The 19479-nt window shown below is 54.7% G+C and overlaps 1 protein-coding gene across 1 annotated transcript in view; it reads left to right on the forward strand.

Annotated features, from left to right (window-relative positions):
- MYBPC2 (myosin binding protein C2) overlaps window positions 1-19479 on the forward strand; it is a 35120-nt gene that overhangs the window by 1620 nt on the left and 14021 nt on the right. The window contains exons 2-16 of the mRNA XM_034946532.3: window positions 1669-1758; window positions 2284-2370; window positions 3876-4024; window positions 4481-4598; window positions 5337-5385; window positions 5523-5582; window positions 8454-8650; window positions 9758-9890; window positions 11071-11195; window positions 11288-11393; window positions 13356-13528; window positions 14363-14528; window positions 16961-17067; window positions 17412-17441; window positions 17996-18135. Of these exons, the coding sequence (XP_034802423.1) occupies window positions 1669-1758; window positions 2284-2370; window positions 3876-4024; window positions 4481-4598; window positions 5337-5385; window positions 5523-5582; window positions 8454-8650; window positions 9758-9890; window positions 11071-11195; window positions 11288-11393; window positions 13356-13528; window positions 14363-14528; window positions 16961-17067; window positions 17412-17441; window positions 17996-18135 (1730 nt within the window). The remainder of the gene's footprint in view (window positions 1-1668; window positions 1759-2283; window positions 2371-3875; window positions 4025-4480; window positions 4599-5336; window positions 5386-5522; window positions 5583-8453; window positions 8651-9757; window positions 9891-11070; window positions 11196-11287; window positions 11394-13355; window positions 13529-14362; window positions 14529-16960; window positions 17068-17411; window positions 17442-17995; window positions 18136-19479) is intronic.

Raw genomic sequence — 19479 nt, forward strand, 5'->3', positions numbered from 1 at the left:
ATGTGATTGGATTCTCCACATCCGGGGACGGCATCCTCTGGGCAGGGTCTGGGCCACTTCTCTGAGTGAAGACTCAGAGGGAGCCAGGTGCAGGGGCTCACGCCTGTCATCCCAGCACTCTGGGATATCGAGGCAGGAGGATTGCTTGAGGCCAGGAGTTCAAGACCAGCCTGGGCAACATGGCGAGACCTTGTCTCTACAAAAAATTAAAAATCAGCCAGGTGTGGTGGTGCATGCCTGTAGTCCCAGATACTTAGGAGGCAGTTGAGGCTGCAGTGAGCTGTGATCATGTCACTGCACTCCAGCCTGGGTGACAGAGTGAGACCCCGTCTCTAAAAAACAAGCAACAGCAACAACAAAAATGGCCCAGTGCGGTGGCTCATACCTGTAGTCCCAGCACCTTGGGAGGCCAAGGTGGGTGGATCACCTGAGCCCAGCAGTTCAAGGCCAGCCTGGCCAACATGGCAAAACCCCGTTACTACAAAAAATACTAAATTAGCTGGGCTTGTGGGGGTGTGCCTGTAGTCCCAGCTACTCAGGAGTCTGAGGTGAGAGGATCACTTGAGCCCAGGAGGCGGAGGTTGCAGTGAGCCCATATCTTGCCACTGCACTCCAGCCTGGGAGACGGAGCGAGACCCTGCTGGGAAAAAAACAGAAACAAAAAAAATAGATTCCAAGGGACCTTCTCTGTAGGATATGGGGTGATTGTGGGTATAAAGATTAGTGGTTCCCATCTGCATGGAGTCACAGGGGAAGTCTCTGTATTAAGGATGGGGGAGCCTCATTTCTGTGGGCACTGAGGCTTCCCCGTGTAGGAATTAGCGGGGCTTCTTCATACAGGGAATGGGGTCCTTTCTGTGGGGTTTGGGGACCTTCTTTGAATGGGGAACACTTTCTGTGGAGATGAGGCTTTCTCTCTATGAGGAACTCACCGCAGGAATCATGCACCGCTGGGCGGACCCCCCCTCCTGGGATGTCTGGTCCGCTGGCATCAGGCCAAGCAGGCTGTGGGGTGGGTCCAGCCCCTACTGTAGCTGCAGACCCAGCCGGCAAGGAACAGCAGGCAGGGCAGGGGAAGGATGCTGCGGTCAGCACCAGGTGTCCAGTTTCCAGCCCAGAGGGAGAGCTAATTATACCCTCGGACCCAAAAGGTCAGGGCCTGGTGGCCTGGGCGGATGGGGCAGGCCTGCTGGGGGTAAGGGAAACCCGATCCCACAGACTCTCAAATCTGAGATAAATTTATACCTACGGTGGGGGCCTGAACTCTTGGGTCTGAGGGAGGAGGGGCTGGGGGCCTGGATTCCTGGGCCTGAGGGAGGAGGGGCTGGGGGTCTGGACTCCTGGGTCTGAGGGAGGAGGGGCTGGGGGCCTGGATTCCTGGGCCTGAGGGAGGAGGGGCTGGGGGTCTGGACTCCTGGGTCTGAGGGAGGAGGGGCTGGGGGCCTGGACTCCTGGGTCTGAGGGAGGAGGGGCTGGGGGCCTGGATTCCTGGGCCTGAGGGAGGAGGGGCTGGGGGCCTGGACTCCTGGGTCTGAGGGAGGAGGGGCTGGGGGCCTGGACTCCTGGGTCTGAGGGAGGAGGGGCTGGGGGGTCTGGACTCCTGCGTCTGAGGGAGGGGCATGGGTGTGCAGACCGCATGCTCAACTATGACTGTCCCCTACCTTACAGCGGCCAAAAAGGCCTCCAAAGGCAAAGATGCCCCCAAAGGAGCCCCCAAGGAGGCTCCCCCTAAGGAGGCTCCTGCAGAGGCCCCCAAAGGTGAGGAGGTGCTCCCTCGGGCTCAGCCGACCTGGCTTCTCATCTCCATCCTCCCCGCTACGCCTCTCCAGGCCTTTCCCCAGCCTCTATCCTTGAATCTGTCCCCGCACAGCCCCAGGGCTGACCCACGCCTCCCGTGCTCCCAGCCCTCCCGGGGCTCCCTGGCACCCGCAGGCAGAGCCCAGCCCCTCGGCTGGCATCGGTTCCGGTCAGCTGGCTGATTGATCACCAGGTCCGGCCCCGGTCTCTCTAAACCTCTCCCGCCCCAAAGGCACATTCAGTGCCTTCCAGTCCACAGATGAGGAAACCGAGGCCCAAAGGGGTGAGGGAGCCTGGCCAAGGTCACACAGCCACGAGGGTGACAGGTGGCCTTTCCCAGGTCAGGAAAAGCCATTTAACCCCCATGATGTTTGGTTTCTGAGTAGAGGGGCCCTCACTGTCTCTAAGTCCTTTCCCCAAAGCGGCCCACTGTCCCCTCCCCAGCCTATCTCAGACCTCCTCATCCTAATCCTGTCCCCTGAACAGAAGCCCCACCCGAGGACCAGTCCCCGACTGCAGAAGAGCCCACTGGCGTTTTCCTGAAGAAGCCGGACTCCGTCTCAGTGGAGACTGGTGAGGGGAACCCGGGGGAGGAGGGGCTGCGGCCTGGACTCCTGGGTCTGAGGGAGGAGGGGCTGGGGCCTGGACTCCTAGGTCTGAGGGAGGAGGGGCTGGGGGCCTGGACTCCTGGGTCTGAGGGAGGAGGGGCTGGGGGCCTGAGCTCCTGGGTCTGAGGGAGGAGGGGCTGGGGGCCTGAGCTCCTGGGTCTGAGGGAGGAGGGGCTGGGGCCTGGACTCCTGGGCCTGAGGGAGGAGGGACTGGGACCTGGACTCCTGGGTCTGAGGGAGGAGGAGCTGGGGCCTGGACTCCTGGGTCTGAGGGAGGAGGGGCTGGGGGCCTGGACTCCTGGGTCTGAGGGAGGAGGAGCTGGGGCCTGGACTCCTGGATCTGAGGGAGGAGGGGCTGGGGCCTGGACTCCTGGGCCTGAGGGAGGAGGGACTGGGACCTGGACTCCTGGGTCTGAGGGAGGAGGAGCTGGGGCCTGGACTCCTGGGTCTGAGGGAGGAGGGGCTGGGGGCCTGAGCTCCTGGGTCTGAGGGAGGAGGGGCTGGGGGCCTGAGCTCCTGGGTCTGAGGGAGGAGGGGCTGGGGGCCTGGACTCCTGGGTCTGAGGGAGGAGGGGCTGGGGGCCTGGACTCCTGGGTCTGAGGGAGGAGGGGCTGGGGGCCTGAGCTCCTGGGTCTGAGGGAGGAGGGGCTGGGGGCCTGGACTCCTGGGTCTGAGGGAGGAGGGGCTGGGGGCCTGGACTCCTGGGTCTGAGGGAGGAGGGGCTGGGGGCCTGAGCTCCTGGGTCTGAGGGAGGAGGGGCTGGGACCTGGACTCCTGGGTCTGAGGGAGGAGGAGCTGGGGCCTGGACTCCTGGGTCTGAGGGAGGAGGGGCTGGGGGCCTGAGCTCCTGGGCCTGAGGGAGGAGGGACTGGGACCTGGACTCCTGGGTCTGAGGGAGGAGGAGCTGGGGCCTGGACTCCTGGGTCTGAGGGAGGAGGGGCTGGGGGCCTGAGCTCCTGGGTCTGAGGGAGGAGGGGCTGGGGGCCTGAGCTCCTGGGTCTGAGGGAGGAGGGGCTGGGGGCCTGGACTCCTGGGTCTGAGGGAGGAGGGGCTGGGGGCCTGGACTCCTGGGTCTGAGGGAGGAGGGGCTGGGGCCTGGACTCCTGGGTCTGAGGGAGGAGGGAGCTGGGGCCCGGACTCCTGGGTCTGAGGGAGGAGGGGCTGGGGGCCTGGACTCCTGGGTCTGAGGTAGGAGGGGCTGGGGGCCTGAGCTCCTGGGTCTGAGGGAGGAGGGGCTGGGGCCTGGACTCCTAGGTCTGAGGGAGGAGGGGCTGGGGGCCTGAGCTCCTGGGTCTGAGGGAGGAGGGGCTGAGGCCTGGACTCCTAGGTCTCAGAGAGGAAGGGCTGGGGGCCCAGACTCCTGGGTCTGAGGGAGGAGGGGCCAGGGTCTCGTTCTCAGTCTCCCTCTGGAGAGCCTTATGTTCCTTCCTGGGCCTCCTCCCACTCTACCCTGTCACTCACCCCATGTAGGGAAGGACGCAGTGGTCGTGGCCAAGGTGAACGGGAAGGAACTCCCGGACAAACCGACCATCAAGTGGTTCAAGGGGAAGTGGCTGGAGCTGGGCAGCAAGAGTGGCGCCCGCTTCTCCTTGAAGGAGTCCCACGACTCCGCCAGCAATGTGAGGACCCCGTGGGCCAGAGGGCTGGTGGAGGGGAGTGGAGCTTGTGCAGGACATGCTCCTCAGAAGCCCTGTTGCCTGAGGCATCAATGTGGGCCTGGAGCCGGGATGGAGAGTGGGCCCTCTGAGGATGGAGGTTGTGCGGGGCTGCTGGGGAGAGGTTGTGTGAAGCAGAGGGAGGATGCCTGGGGTTGGGTGGGGATGCATTAGGGCTGGGTCATGTACATTCCTGGCAAGGCCTGAGGGGGCCAGGGATCTGGGCCCCAGAAGTCCTGATGGGTCAGATATGAGGAGACAGAGCTGGCCACCAGGTGCTGAGCTCCTTCTCGGTCTCCATTGGCCCCCCTGTGGGGTGGGGATGAGGACGTGGAGATAGAGCTATGAGTGGACTCTGAGGAATATGGGGTGGCTCTAGAGGGTGGTCCCGTGTACCCACACCCCCGGCCCTGGACCCAGGTGTACACCGTGGAGCTGCACATTGGGAAGGTGGTACTGGGGGACCGTGGGGATTACCGCCTCGAGGTCAAAGCCAAGGACACCTGTGACAGCTGTGGCTTCAACATCGATGTGGAGGGTACGCTGGTGGGGGGTGGGGGAGCAAAGGGTTCTATGTCTGGGTGGGGTGGACAGATGTACCAGCCAGGTGTTGGGAGAGTGCACAGGCATGGGCATGAGGTGGGCACAGGTTTTTGGAGGAGGGAGTGCAGATTCTGGGGTCAGAGTATTCAAACTCAAGGAGACGTAGCATGGGAGGAGGTCTGGATTTGGGGGGTGAAAGTGTTCAGGGTCTTGGGATGCACATGCAAAGGCTTAGGAGGCGAGTTATGCACATTCCACATTTAAGAAAGTAGGCAATATGGCTTGGGAAGTGAGAGTGTCCAGGTTTAGAGAATAAGGGTGTAGGGGTTTAGAGTGAGGGTGTACAGGATTAACAGGAGGTTACACGGATTTGAGGGCACATATATGGGCCCCTGAGGGTGTATGGGCTCTGGGGGTCTGCAGCCCAGAATGTGTGAGGGCTTAAATGTGGGGTGCACAGGAAATGAGATTGTCCAGGCCTGGGGAGAAAGACGTGGTGGCCCAGGTGTGGGGGGTATAGGCTGCTGAGAGAGGGTGGAGCTTGGCAGCTGGGGAAATGAGTATGAGCTGGTCTAGAACTAGAGGATGCCCAGGCCTCAGCGAGGTTGTGCTGTTCCAAGAGATGGAGAAAAGGGGGCCTGGAAGAGGTTGTGCAGGCCTGGAGAGGGGCTCTCAGTCTAAGATCAGCCCTGGCCTCTAACTGACCTTCCCTTCTCTCATCACCTCTCCCCAGCACCCCGTCAGGATGCCTCTGGGCAGAGTCTAGAAAGCTTCAAGCGTACGTAAGTGACCTCAGGCCCTTACCAGGGTCCCAAGGACCATGGGAGGCTCTCCCTTGGAAGGGGAAAAAGGGAGGATTGAGGAAGGCAAGGGGTGAATCTGAAGGGTCAAGACTCACATGCCCTCTCAATGGCCACAGGGGTGAAAAGAAGTCGGATACTGCAGGTGAGCTGGATTTCAGTGGCCTGTTGAAGAAGAGGTGAGCCCCGGACTTGGCACAGAGAGGGGAGACGGGACTCAAGGGGAGGAGGTGGTGGGTGAAGCTCCATGGCCCACTGATTCCTCCTGGACCCACTGCTTATCCCTCTACCACCTCCATCTGTTCACTCCCTGCCCACCCAGCATCTAACACACCAACCCATCAGGCTGCCTGTTCATCCACCCATCTACCCATTTGCCCAGACCCTACCCACAACCCCACCCAGCCAAACATCTGCCATGAGTTCACCCACCTTCTCACCCTTTAACCCACCATTCTCACACCCACTCTGCTGTTCACTCAGGCTCTAGTTCACCTATGCCTCCACCTACTCACCCTCCCATCCATCCATCCATCCATCCCTCCATCCCTCCACTTTCCACCCACCGATCCATTCACTCACCCATCCATCCAACCAGTGGCCTATTTATCTATCCACTAATACATCTATCCACCTACCTGCCCAGTTGCCAATCTATCTACCCACATATCCATCCGTTAACCACCATTTTCCCACCTGTTTACCTGCCCATCTGCCATTACAGTCAGCCTAGCTACATGGGTAGGTGGATGGATAACGGGTGAATGGGATGTTGGATTTGGTTGGGAGATGCAGGTGCAGATAGACAGGTGGGAAGGTGGGTGGATGGTACGGATGAATGGATGGTGGAGAGGTGGGAAGATGGGTGCCTCAGTAGGTGGGGAAGTGGATGGATGGATGGGGTGAGTGGAGGATGAATGGATGGGTTCATGAATAGGTGGCTGAGTTCACCAGTGAAGAGGTGGGCAGTTGACACACCCATCCACACAGATAGCCCTCTGTTAGATTGAACTATGTGAAATTGATGTTCTGTAGGTAAAAAATGATTGAAGTCTGGGTGCAGTGGTTCACGCCTATAATCCCAGCACTTTTGGAGACCAGTGTGGGAAGATCACATGAGCCCAGGAGTGTAAGACCAGCCTGGGCCGCATAGGGAGACCCTGACTCTACAAAAAAAAGAAAAATTAGCAGGGCATGGTGGCATGTGTCTGTGGTCCTAACTACTTAGGAGGCTGAGGGAGGAGCATCGTTTGAGCCCAGGAGATCAAGTCTGCAGCGAGCCATGGTCGCGCCACTGCACTCCAGTCTGGGCAACAGAGTGAGACTGTTTCAAAAACAACAACCACAAAAAATTAAATATCGGCAATCTCATACGCATTATCTGCTGGTCCACTTATCCATCTTCACTTGCCCATCAATCCCCATAACTATATCCCTGACAATTCCATTTACTGATCAATTCTGTCTGCAGCCAGCCAGCCACTTCCTTGGCCACTTCTCATCAACATATTCGCCCAACTGCGCAGTCATTTCTCACCAACCCATCAATCCATCCACTCACCCACCTGTCTTCCCCCAACCCATCAATCCATCCACTCACCCACCTGTCTTCCCCCAACTCATCTGCCTCTCTTCCCACCCACCCTTCCACTGACCCACCCACCTACTTATCAGCCCACTTACTCACCATTCTGTACATCAATTCAAATATTCATGTCCCCACATTCACCTCCACATCTATCCTCTCTTTGTTCCTTTCCCTTCCTTCCTTCCCTCCCAAGCTCCATCCATGCATTCACTCACTCTCTCACCCATCAACCATCTTCTGAGGCCTCCCGTCTACTAGGTCCTGGGCTGAGATCCAGGGAGAGAGAACAGTCTGACTGGGTCCCTGATGTGAGATCACTCATTGCCTTGGGAAATGGGTCTTGTCCAACAGACATAGACACAGACTGAGACTATTTGGTGTGATTTTAGAGAGGGTCCCACTGGGGCCTGTGAGAGCCCAGAGCACGAGCAACTCACTGCCTTGTAGGACACGGAATGCCTCAGGGAGAAGGGAACTTTGGTGCTAGGTCTTGTAGGATGAAGAGGAGTCCAGGAGGAAGAGAAGGTAGGGAGAGGTCATGAAGGTAGGGAAACATTTTGTGCAAAGGCTGGGAAGCAGGAGAGAGCCTGAAGTGTTCAGCAAAAGTCAAGCAGCTTGGTTCAGGTGACTTTGGGGGGAGTGACGGAAGTAGCTGGGGTGTGATGGCCAGGCGGAGGGCTGGGGCTTCCTCCTGAGGGCAGTGGGGAGCCACAGAAGAGTTCTGAACATGAAAGGGAGAATCACTGATGTGGGTGTCAGAAATACCCCACAGGATAAAAGAGGACAAATAGGGTGTAATGTATGCTGCTTGGGTGATGGGTGTACCAAAATCTCACAAATCACTACCAAACAGCTTACTCATGTAAACAAACACCACCTGTTTCCCAATAACCTGTGGAAATTAAATAAATAAATAAATAAATAAATAAATAAATAAATAAATGAAAAGAAATACCCCGCGGACCAGGCATGGTGGCTCACACCTGTAATCCCAGCACTTTGGGAGGCTGAGGCGGGTGGATCACTTAAGGTCAGGAATTCGAGACCAGCCTGTCCAACATGGCAAAACCCTGTTTCTACTAAAATACAAAAATTAGCCAGGGGTGGTGGCGTGAGCCTGTAGTCCCAGCTACTCGGGAGGCTGAGGCAGAAGAATTGCCTGAACCCAGGAGGTGGAGGTTGTAGTGAGCCGAGATCACACCACTGCACTCCAGCCTGGGAGAGACAGAGTGAGAATCTGTCTCAAAAAAAAACAAAAACAAAAAAACCCAGTGGGGACTGTGCCGGGAAGAGGTCAGAAGACCCCAGGAGGAGGCTGGGGCAATGTACCAGGCGGGAAACAATAAGACCCCTAAAGGGAAGGTGGCTTGGGTGAGTCACAGAGCCAATGAGTGAAGAAGGCAGAGGGACATCCTCCCTTCCTCACTCCCTGATGGCCCCTGTCCGTTCCCCCACCCGCCAGGGAGGTGGTGGAGGAGGAGAAGAAGAAGAAAAAGAAAGATGACGATGACCTAGGCATCCCCCCGGAGATTTGGGAGCTCCTGAAAGGGGCAAAGAAGAGCGAGTACGAGAAAATCGCCTTCCAGTATGGCATCACCGACCTCCGGGGCATGCTGAAGCGGCTGAAAAAGGCTAAGGTCGAGGTCAAGAAGAGTGCAGGTCAGCCCTGGTCTGGGGGGAGCTGGGCCCTGCACACAAGGGACCCCTAGCCTTGTGGGTGTCTAATGATTGGACCCTGGACCTATCTTTTCGAGGTCCCAATGAGGTAGGAGGCAAGACCCAACTCTAGCGGTGGGCCTTGGACACCAGACCAAATTGAGGACTAGCTAAAACAGGGACAGGGTGGAAGCAGCTTTCCATAAGACATGCCCACCAGTGTGCCATGTCAGTTTACCATGGCCATGGCAACAGCCAGGAGTTACTGCCCCTTTCCATGGCAATGACCAGACCACCCAAAAGTTACCACCCTTTTCCTAGCAATTTCTGTATAACCTGCTCCTTAATCTCTAGGTAATTAAAAGTGGGTATCAATCTGACTGCAGATCTGCCCTGAGCCGTTGCTCTCTGTCTCTGGGGTAGCCCTGTTCCGCAGGAGCAGTCAGAGGGCTGTAACACTGCCACCTCAATAAAGCTGTTTTCAGGCTGGGTGCAGTGGCTCACGCCTGTAATCTCAGCACTTTGGGAGGCTGAGGTGCGCAGATCACCTGACGTCAGCAGTTCGAGACCAGCCTGGCTAACATGGTGAAACCCCATCTCTACTAAAAATACAAAAGTCAGCCGGGCATGGTGGTGTGCACCTGTAATCCCAGCAACTTGGGAGGCTGAGGCAGGAGAATCGCTTAAGCCAGGGAGGCAGAGGTTGCGGTGAGCTGAGATTACGCTGTGGCACTCCAGCCTGGGGAACAGAGTGAGACTCTGTCTCAAAAAAATAAAATAAAATAAAATAAAATAAAATAAAATAAAATAAAATAAAATAAATAAATATAAATAAAGCTGTTTTCTTCTACCTAACACTGGCTTGCCCTTGACTTCTTTCCTGGGTGAAGCCGATAACCCTTGCAGGCTAAGCCCCACTTTGGGGTCCCCTGCCCTGCATCACCACCAGAGAAGTTCTCAAGGATCTCTAAGTTCATAGGAGTCCCCCTGACTTACTCACTTTGACCTTGGAGAGCCCAGGGCCTGGGGAGGGAGATGTGGTGCCTCTGGGGATGACCAGGGGAATGAGGACCACACGCCTCCATCCCCTTTGCATGCCTCAATCTCCAGCATTCACAAAGAAGCTGGATCCAGCCTACCAAGTGGACAGAGGCAACAAGATCAAGTTGATGGTAGAGATCAGCGACCCAGACCTGCCCCTCAAGTGGTTCAAGAACGGCCAGGAGATCAAACCAAGCAGCAAGTATGTGTGGGGTGGGCAGTCCCTGCACCGGGGAGATCCCAGTCCAGAGAGAACGCCCGGAGACAAGGCCTATCACTCTTAACCAGAAAGGGCATATTCACCCCTATATGAAGAGTACAGGCCAGGCGCAGTGGCTCACGCCTGTAATCCTAGCACTTTGGGAGGCCGAGGCGGGCGGATCACCTAAGGTCAGGAGTTCGAGACCAGCCTGGTTAACATGGTGAAACCCCGTTTCTACTAAAAATACAAAAAGTTAGCCGGGTGTGGTGGCACATGTCTGTAGTGCCTGTAATCCCAGCTACTTGGGAGGCTGAGGCAGGAGGATCGCTTGAACCCAGGAGGCAAGAGGTTGCGGTTGCGGTGAGCTGAGATCTTGCCACTGCACTCCAGCCTGGGCGACAGAGTGAGACCCTGTTAACAACAACAACAACAAACACATCACAAGACAACCTTTTTTAAATTAATTACTTAATTTTGTTTTGAGACGGAGTTTCGCTCTTGTTGCCCAGGCTGGAGTACAATGGCATGATCTCAGTTCACTGCAACCTCTGCCTCCCAGGTTCAAGAGATTCTCCTGCCTCAGCCTCCCAAGTAGCTGGGATGACAGGAGCGCCCCAACACATCTAATTTTTGGGGTGTATTTTTGGTAGAGATGGGGTTTTACCATGTTGCCCAGGCTGGTCTTGACCTCTTCAAGCAATCTGCCCGCCTCAGACTCCAAAAATGCTAGGATTACAGGTGTGACTGGCCCTGCCATGGTTATTTAAATAATAGGAATTGCTAGCTTGGACAACATAGCGAGATCCCATCTCTACAAAAAAATTAAAAAATTAGAAGATACCAAGAAAAGAGAAAAAAAAATTAGCTGGGTATGGTGGTGTGCACCTGTGATCCTAGCTACTCAGGGGCTGAGGTGGGAGGATGGCTTGGACCCAGGAAGTCTAGGTTGCAGTGAGCTGTGATCGCACCACTGCACTCTAGCCTGGGTGACAGAGTGAGACCCTGTCTCAAAAGTCAATAAAAATAAATAAATAATTGAAACTGGGCCCTCAATCCCTTTCCACACAATTTGGTTCTGAGAGAGAGAGAAAGAGACTTGCCTTGAGAACAGGTGAGCAGAGCTACCCCAGGGCTAGGTGAATGCTCCACGCCCTGGTTTGAGGTGAGACTTTTGCATCAGGTACGTGTTTGAGAACGTTGGTAAGAAGCGAATTCTTACCATCAACAAGTGCACGCTGGCGGATGATGCTGCCTATGAAGTAGCTGTCAAGGATGAGAAGTGTTTCACCGAGCTCTTCGTCAAAGGTGAGGCTGGAATTCAGAACTGAGCCTGGAGAGGGACTGGAACTCTGGAGGGGGTCCTGAAACGACTGACCTCCTGTCCCCCTGCCCCACAGAACCTCCAGTCCTAATTGTCACACCTCTTGAGGACCAGCAGGTGTTTGTGGGTGACCGGGTGGAAATGGCAGTGGAGGTGTCAGAAGAGGGTGCCCAGGTGATGTGGTAAGTGACCCTTGATCCCTGATCTCCATACAGGTGCACATAGCTTCTTTGCCTCTGCCTTGATCTTTATGGGACCTCCTGTGACTTCTCTTGGAGATTTCTGACCTTTACTCAGTAGTCATCCCCAGGAGATCTCAGCTTTTCTCTATAAATCCTTACCTTCACCTAAAATTGTTTCTAGAATTTCTGACCTCTACCTATCCTATCCTCTTCAGGGTCGTCTTCCTGATCTCTGACTGTTCCATTAAATATTGATTCATCTGACCAATTATCTATCCCTTGGTCCATCTATCCAGGTATCCACTCATCCACCCAGTCCATCCATCCATCCATCCATCCGTCCGTCCATCCATCCATCCATCCATCCATCTGCTTAACCATCCATCCACTCATGCATCCATCCATCCACTCATCCATCCATCCATCCATCCATCCATCCATCCACTTAACCATCCATCCATCTACTTAACCATCTGTCCGTCCATTCATCCATCCATCCATCCATCCACCCAGTCCATCCATCCATCCATCCATCCGTCCGTCCATCCATCCATCCATCCATCCATCTGCTTAACCATCCATCCACTCATGCATCCATCCATCCACTCATCCATCCATCCATCCATCCATCCATCCATCCACTTAACCATCCATCCATCTACTTAACCATCTGTCCGTCCATTCATCCATCCATCCATCCATCCATCCATCCATCCATCCATCCATCCATCCATCCATCCCATTGACCCATTCATCCATCTACTCATTCATATATCCACTCTTCCATTTAGGTTGCCATCTAGCCATCCATCGACCTATCAATGCAGAGATCTATCCATCCACTCACTCACTCACCTGCATACTTGCCCACCATCTACCTATCCATTCATCCATCTATGTACCTATTCACCAACCCAACAAATATTTATCGAGCACCTGTTGTGTGGTGTACTCTTCTACATATCAGAGATATAATGGGGAGAAAAAAATGTCAACATGGTACCTGCCTTCTTGGCATTTATAATCTGCTAATTTGGTGATAGTGGTGGTGGTGGTGTGTGTGTATGTGTGTTTGTGTAGAAGAAAGAGATAGGCATTAGTCAAGTCATCACATACATACATATAAAAGTTCCATTTTGAGACTGGCTTGAAAGGAGCAGTAATGGATGCTGTAATAGCTTCCTAGGAGGAAGGGACTCAGGAGGTCAGGGAAGTCTTCCTGGAGGAGATGACAATTGAGCTGAGATCTGAATGACATGGAGGTATAAGTGAAGAGAGAAGGGGAGAGTGCCCTGGACAGGGAAAACCATTGACAGAGGCCACAACATTTGATGTTTCTCTGAGACCCCAGGGCTTCCTCTGTGCAGACCTCTCTCCATGATATCTTTTTGTGTCCCCTGACTTCCAGCCAGTACCTTGGTACCTTGAGGCAATTAACTGTGTGTGGCCTGTGACTTCCTCCTCTCTCTCCTCACTGCCTTTTTTTTTTTTTTGAGACAGAGTCTCACTCTGTCACCCAGGCTGGAGTGCAATTGCGTGATCTTGGCTCACCGCAACCTCTGCCTCCCGGATTCAAGCAATTCTCCTGCCTTAGCCTCCTGAATAGCTGGGATTATAGGCGCCCACCACCACACCTGCCTAATTTTTTATTTTTTATTAGAGGTGGGTTTTCACCATGTTGGCCAGGTTGGTCTCGAACTCCTGACCTCAGGTGATCCACACACCTCAGCCTCCCAAAGGGCTGGGATTACAGGCATGAGCCAGCGTGCCTGGCCCTCTCTCTCCCCTTCACCTGACCTGTGACCCGTCCACCACTCAAGATGCCTCTGCCACTCATTATGTCTCCTCCCTCCGGGGACCTGCCTTCTGACCCCTCTGCATGGGCCCCCGACTGACTCTCCAAGACCCAGACCGAGAGCTGTGCTGTCTCCTCACGTCCCGTTCTGTGTCTCACCCACCTAGGATGAAAGATGGTGTGGAACTGACTCGGGAGGATTCCTTCAAGGCCCGGTACCGCTTCAAGAAGGACGGGAAGCGCCACATCCTCATCTTCTCAGACGTGGTCCAGGAGGACAGGGGTCGCTATCAGGTCATAACCAATGGCGGCCAGTGTGAGGCCGAGCTGATTGTGGAAGGTACGGGGCCTCCAGGTGGGGCACGGGCTGCACTGCGCATGCTTCTCCACACAGCTTGAGGTTGCTCAGGCCCCCCAGTCTGGAAGTTGTTCCTGACTCCTCTCTTTCCCACACACCCTATGTTCAGCCCACCAGGGAGATCTGATGGCTCCAGCTTCAAAGTAAATTTTGGATCCAGCCAAGCGTGGTGGCTCACGCCTGTAATCCCAGCACTTTGGGAGGCCGAGGCGGGTGGATCACTTGAGCTTAGGAGTTCGAGACCAGCCTGGCCAACATGGTGAAACCCCATCTCTACTAAAAATACAAAAAAAATAGCTGGGCATTGCGGCGTGCACCTGTAGTCCCAGCTACTCAGGAGGCTGAGGCAGGAGTATCACTTGAACCCGGGGGGTGGAGTTTGCAGTGAGCCAAAATCACGCCATTGCAGTCCAGCCTGGGCGACAAGAGTGAAACTCCATCTCAAAAAAAATAAATTAATTAAATAAAATAAATAAAATCCCCAAAGTGCTGGGATTACAGGCATGAACCACTGTGCCCGGCCACCTCAGGGCCTTTGCACACGCTGGTCCCTCTACCTGGGAGGCTTTTTTTCATCTTCCATCTTCTGGTAGATTCCTCCCTGCCTCCCTCAGGCCTCCTCGCTCCCTCTTCTGTTTCTTTCTTCACTGTCTCCCACTAGCATGGGAGCTTCCCAAGGCCAACGGGTTGTTTCTGGGTTGTCTGTGGCTGGTATCCCCAGTGCCTAGACCAGCGCCTGGCACACAGTGGGTGCTCACAAGTGTCTGTGCACTGGCTAGAGTAGTGACGGCTCCTTGTCTTTCTCTCCCTGACCAGAGAAACAGCTGGAGGTCCTGCAGGACATCGCGGATCTGACGGTGAAGGCCTCAGAACAAGCTGTGTTCAAGTGCGAGGTGTCTGATGAGAAAGTGACGGGCAAGTGGTATAAGAATGGGGTCGAGGTGCGGCCCAGCAAGAGGATCACCATTTCCCATGTAGGCAGGTGAGGAGTGGGCTGCAGAAGTGGCTGGGGGTAGGGTGTGCGTAGCAGTTAGCTTTAGCTGTGTAACAAGCTGTCCCCCATTTATTTTTTTTTTTGAGACGGAGTTTTGCTCTTGTTGCCCAGGCTAGAGTGCAATGACGCGATCTCAGCTCACTGCAACCTCCGCCTCCCGGATTCAAGCGATTCTCCTGCCTCAGCCTCCCAAGTAGCTGGGATGCACCACCACGCCTGGCTAATTTTTTTGTATTTAGTAGAGACAGGGTTTCGCCATGTTAGTCAGGCTGGTCTTGAACTCCTGACCTCAAGTGATCCACCTGCCTCAGCCTCCCAAAGTGCTGGGATTACAGCTATGAGCCACCACACCTGGACTTTTTCTTTTCTTTTTCCTTTTTTTTTTGAGTCAGAGTCTCACACTGCAACCTCCAACTCTGAGGTTCAAGCGATTCTCTTGCCTCAGCCTCCTGACTAGCTGGGACTACAGGCATGCGCCACCATGCTAATTTTTGCATTTTTAGTCAAGACAGAGTTTCACCATGTTGGCCAGGCTGGTCTCTAACTCCTGACCTCAGCTGATCCACCCACCTCGGCCTCCCAAAGTGCTGGGATTACAGGTGTGAGCCACTGCACCTGTCCTGTCCCCAAACTTAGAGGTTTAAAAGGATGAGGATTGGGCTCGGAGCAGTGACTCATACCTGTAATCTTGGCACTTTGGGAGGCCAAGGCAGGAGGATTTCTTGGGCCCAGGAGTTCAAGACCAGCCTGGGCAACATAGTGAGACGCTCTCTCTAAATAAATAAATAAATAAATAAATTAGGATTCATTTCATCTTGAGCGTGCAGGTTGGTTGGGGGCTGGCTGATCCAGGATGGCCTCGTTCTTACCTCTGTGGTGGCAGGACCTGGGCCCTGCTGACTTTGCGTGGGCACTGTCAGGACCTCAGCTGGGACAGCTGGGCGCCCAGCACGCCGCTCCCTATGGCACCTCCTCCTCCTCCAGTGAGCTCAGCCTAGCACACTCACGTGGCAGAGGCAGAGGTCCTGAGAGAGCATGGAAGCAAATGAGACCTCTGTGGCCCAGGCTGGAAACTGGCCCAATGCCACTTCCACCATAGTCTGTTGGGCAAGGAAAGTCCCAGGCCAGCTCTGAGTCAAGGGCTGGGAAGCAGATTCCACCACTGATGGGGATGCTGCAAAGTCGCATTTCAAGGGCATGGACACCGGCAGGGAAAAGCCTCTGGCCATATCAGCTAACAGTCAACACGGGCTCCAGCTCAGAAAACAAGAAGCTGGGATTCAACAGGTGGCACGTGGACACCTAAGACAAACACCTGGTTATCTGCAGAATGCAGAGAGCCAGCATGATGCCTGGAGAACATCGTGCCGTCCAGGGCTTCCTGGCAATAGCTCTTGGTGGGATGTAGGTTTTCCCTGTGTTCTGTCTAGGGAACCATGCCGGCTGGTGGTCTCAGTAATGATGATAATGGCCGGGCGCGGTGGCTCACACCTATAATCCTAGCACTTTGGGAGGCTGAGGTGGGTGGATCACTTGAGGTCAGGAGTTCGAGACCAGCCTGGCCAACATGGTGAAACCCCCATCTCTACAAAAAATACAAAAATTAGCTGGGTGTTGTGTTACACGCCCATAGTCCCAGCTACTCGGGAGGCTGGGGTGGGAAAATCATTTGAACCCAGGAGGGGGAGGTTGCAGTGAGCCAAGATCATGCCATTGCACTCCAGCCTAGGTGACAGAGTGAGACTCCATCTCAAACAAACAAAAACAACAACACATAATGATGATAACACATCCTGACACTTATAGGGCCCTTACTATGTGCCAGGTACTTTTCTAGGTGTGGTTTTTTTCTTTTCTTTTCTTTTTTTGAGACAGGGTCTCAACCTGTCACACAGCCTGGAGTGCAGTGGTGCAATCATAGCTCACTGCAGCCTTGACCTGGGCTGGAGCAATTCTCCAACCTCAGCGTCCCCAAGTGCTGAGATTACAGGCGTGAGCCACCATGCCCGGCCAAAGAACAGTATCTATTTATTTATTTTCTGTAGAGACAGGGTCTTGCCGTGTTGCCCTGGCTGGTCTCGAACTCCTGGGCTCAAACAGTTCTCGATCCTCAGCCTCCCAAAGTGCTGGGATTACAGATGTGAGCCACTGCACCTTTCTCGATGCTTTACAACAACCTTGATGTAGATGGATATCATTACCCCTATTTTATAGATGAAGAAACAGAGGCACAGAGAGGTTAAGTAACTTGCCCAAGGTCTCATAGCTACCGATTTGAAAATAGACCACAGCATTCCAAAGCCCTGGATAAGAATGCAGGCATGTGGACTGCACTGAGGGAAGCTGATTGAGGCGGTGCAGCCCCATAGTGGTCCCATTGCAATCTGGTCCGAGCCCTACCCTGCTCCCCCACCCCTTAGGTTCCACAAGCTGGTGATCGATGACGTCCGCCCCGAGGATGAGGGAGACTACACGTTCGTGCCTGACGGCTACGCCCTGTCGCTCTCGGCCAAGCTCAACTTCCTGGGTGAGGATGCCCCTTCCTCCTTCCCTGGGGGCTGTAGGATCCACCCTCGCAGACCCAGGGCCCGGGATGTCCCTCTCCAGGATTAAGGTTCCCTGAGTGCGAATGAGGACGACAGCAAGCGTCTGTCCCACTCATGGCTGGAGTCAGAAGATGGAGGGAGAGCGCTGAACTCGCTGCCACCTGCCGCCCGGGAGGAGGGGTGGCTCCTGGGCCTGAACCTGTCTCCAGCACCCCAGTTCCCAGGGAGACTGCCAGACCCTGTCACCTCTTCCTCTGGGCTGTGAAGGTGGGGTGAGGGGCCTGCTGGGTTTAGACCTAACTGTCCAGTCTTCTTTGTCTTGCAGAAATCAAGGTGGAGTACGTTCCCAAGCAAGGTGAGCGCCACGGGCTGCGCTGGGAGCGGGTCTGAGGGAGGAGGGACCGGGCTGAGGGAGGAGGGGAATGGCCGAGGGAGGATAGGCAGGGCGAGGAAGGATGGGCGGGGTGCGGGAGGATGAGTGGGGAGAGGAAGGAGGGGGTTGGGGTGCTGAGGAAGGGAGGGAGGAGGGGCGGGGAGCCGACAGACGGGGTGGGGGCTATCGGCCGAGAGGAGGGACTGAGGTCCTGAGGGAAGAGGGGTTGGGGACCTGGATCCCTGGGTCTGAGGGAGGAGGGGCTGGGGGCCTAGACTGTAGGGTGTGAGGGAGGAGGGGTTGGGGACCTGGATCCCTGGGTATGAGGGAGGAGGGGCTGGGGGCCTAGACTGTAGGGTCTGAGGGAGGAGGGGTTGGGGGCCTGGACTACTGGGTCTGAGGGAGGAGGGCTTGAGGACATGGACCCCTGTGTCTCTGTCACTGTTGGAACCCAACTTTTCGGAGATTCTCTTGTGGGGACTGGGAAGGCCCAGCCTCCCACTCCCAGGGTCCCCGTATCTCTTCTGTGCCACCAGAGCCACCAAAGATCCACTTGGATTGCTCGGGGAAGACCTCAGAGAATGCGATTGTGGTTGTGGCTGGAAACAAGCTGAGGCTTGACGTGTCCATCACAGGGGAGCCCCCTCCTGTCGCTACCTGGCTGAAGGGAGATGAGGTGGGTTGGGGCCGCCCCTCTGTCCTGACTCCCTCTCCCTTTAGGCAAGTCTCTTTCCCCCTGAGCCTGAGTTTCATCCTCTATAAAATGAGGGTGATGGTTCCTTCTTCACAGGGTTGTTTTGAAGATTAGAGATTATGTTTGTCCATCACAGGTATGGGCCTAGCACATGGTGGATGCTCCATCCATTCATCCATTCACCTTTCAGTTAATTAATCAAGTGATCGACCAGTTTAGGCTTCCAGCCAGCCAGTAACTTATCCGCCCATCCAGCTGATGATTTTTTCATCAACTAATTGGTTAATTCACCCAGCCATCCACTCGTCCAGTAATTAATCTGTTTGTCCATTTATCCATCAACCAATTTAGTTATCCATTCATCCAGAAACACATCATTTACCCACTTCAATCTATCTATCTAATCTATCTGTCTATCTATGTATCTGTGTATGTATGTATGTATGTATGTATGTATGTATGTATGTATGTATCTATCTATCTATCTATCTATATTTTTGAAAGGTGGAATCTCACTCTGTCACCCAGGCTGGAGTGCAGTGGCGTAGTCTTGGCTCACGGAAACCTCCACCTCCCAGGCTCAAGTGATCCTCCCACCTCAGCCTCTTGAGTAGCTGGGACCACAAAAGTGTGCCATCATGCCTCGCTAATTTTTTGTATTTTTGTAGGGACAGGGTTTCACCATGTTGCCCAGGCTGGGCTCAAACTCCTGAACTCAAACGATCCTTCCACCTTGGCCTCCCAAAGTGTTGGGATTATGGGCATGAGCCAACATGCCCAGCCATATCTATATATTCCTCTATCCATCCGTCCAACAAATATTTTAACCTTGCATGTCCCAGGCCCTGGGACAGCTCGATTTTTCATTTCTTCTCTGTGCTTCCATTTCCTCTTCTGTAAAATGGACAGACTTGGCTCAACATCCATCCATTTGCTCACTCAGCACACATCCCCTAAAGTTTTCTCCGCACCAGGCACTGAGGATGCAACCGTGAGTTGGATGCGGCTCCTGCCCTCCAAGAGCCTTCATTTTACTTAAAATTTATTTATTTATTTTTAAATTTGAGACAGGGTTTCACTATATTGCCCATGCTGGTCTTGAACTCCTGGGCTTGGGTGGCACTCCTGCATCAGCCTCCCAAAGTGCTGGGATTACGGGCATGAGCTACCTCACCCTGCTCAGTAGCCTTTACTCTTGCGGAGACGCAAACACCTGCCCAAGAAGCCACAGTCCAGGGTGCTCTGGCTGAGATAAAGGGAGGTTCTAGAAGCTATGAGAACCCAGGGGCTGGAGCCAGCACTTCCAGCTAAGGGTATCCAGGAAGG

This window comes from Pan paniscus, chromosome 20 (genome assembly GCF_029289425.2).
Source record: "Pan paniscus chromosome 20, NHGRI_mPanPan1-v2.0_pri, whole genome shotgun sequence".
Lineage (NCBI taxonomy): Eukaryota > Metazoa > Chordata > Mammalia > Primates > Hominidae > Pan > Pan paniscus.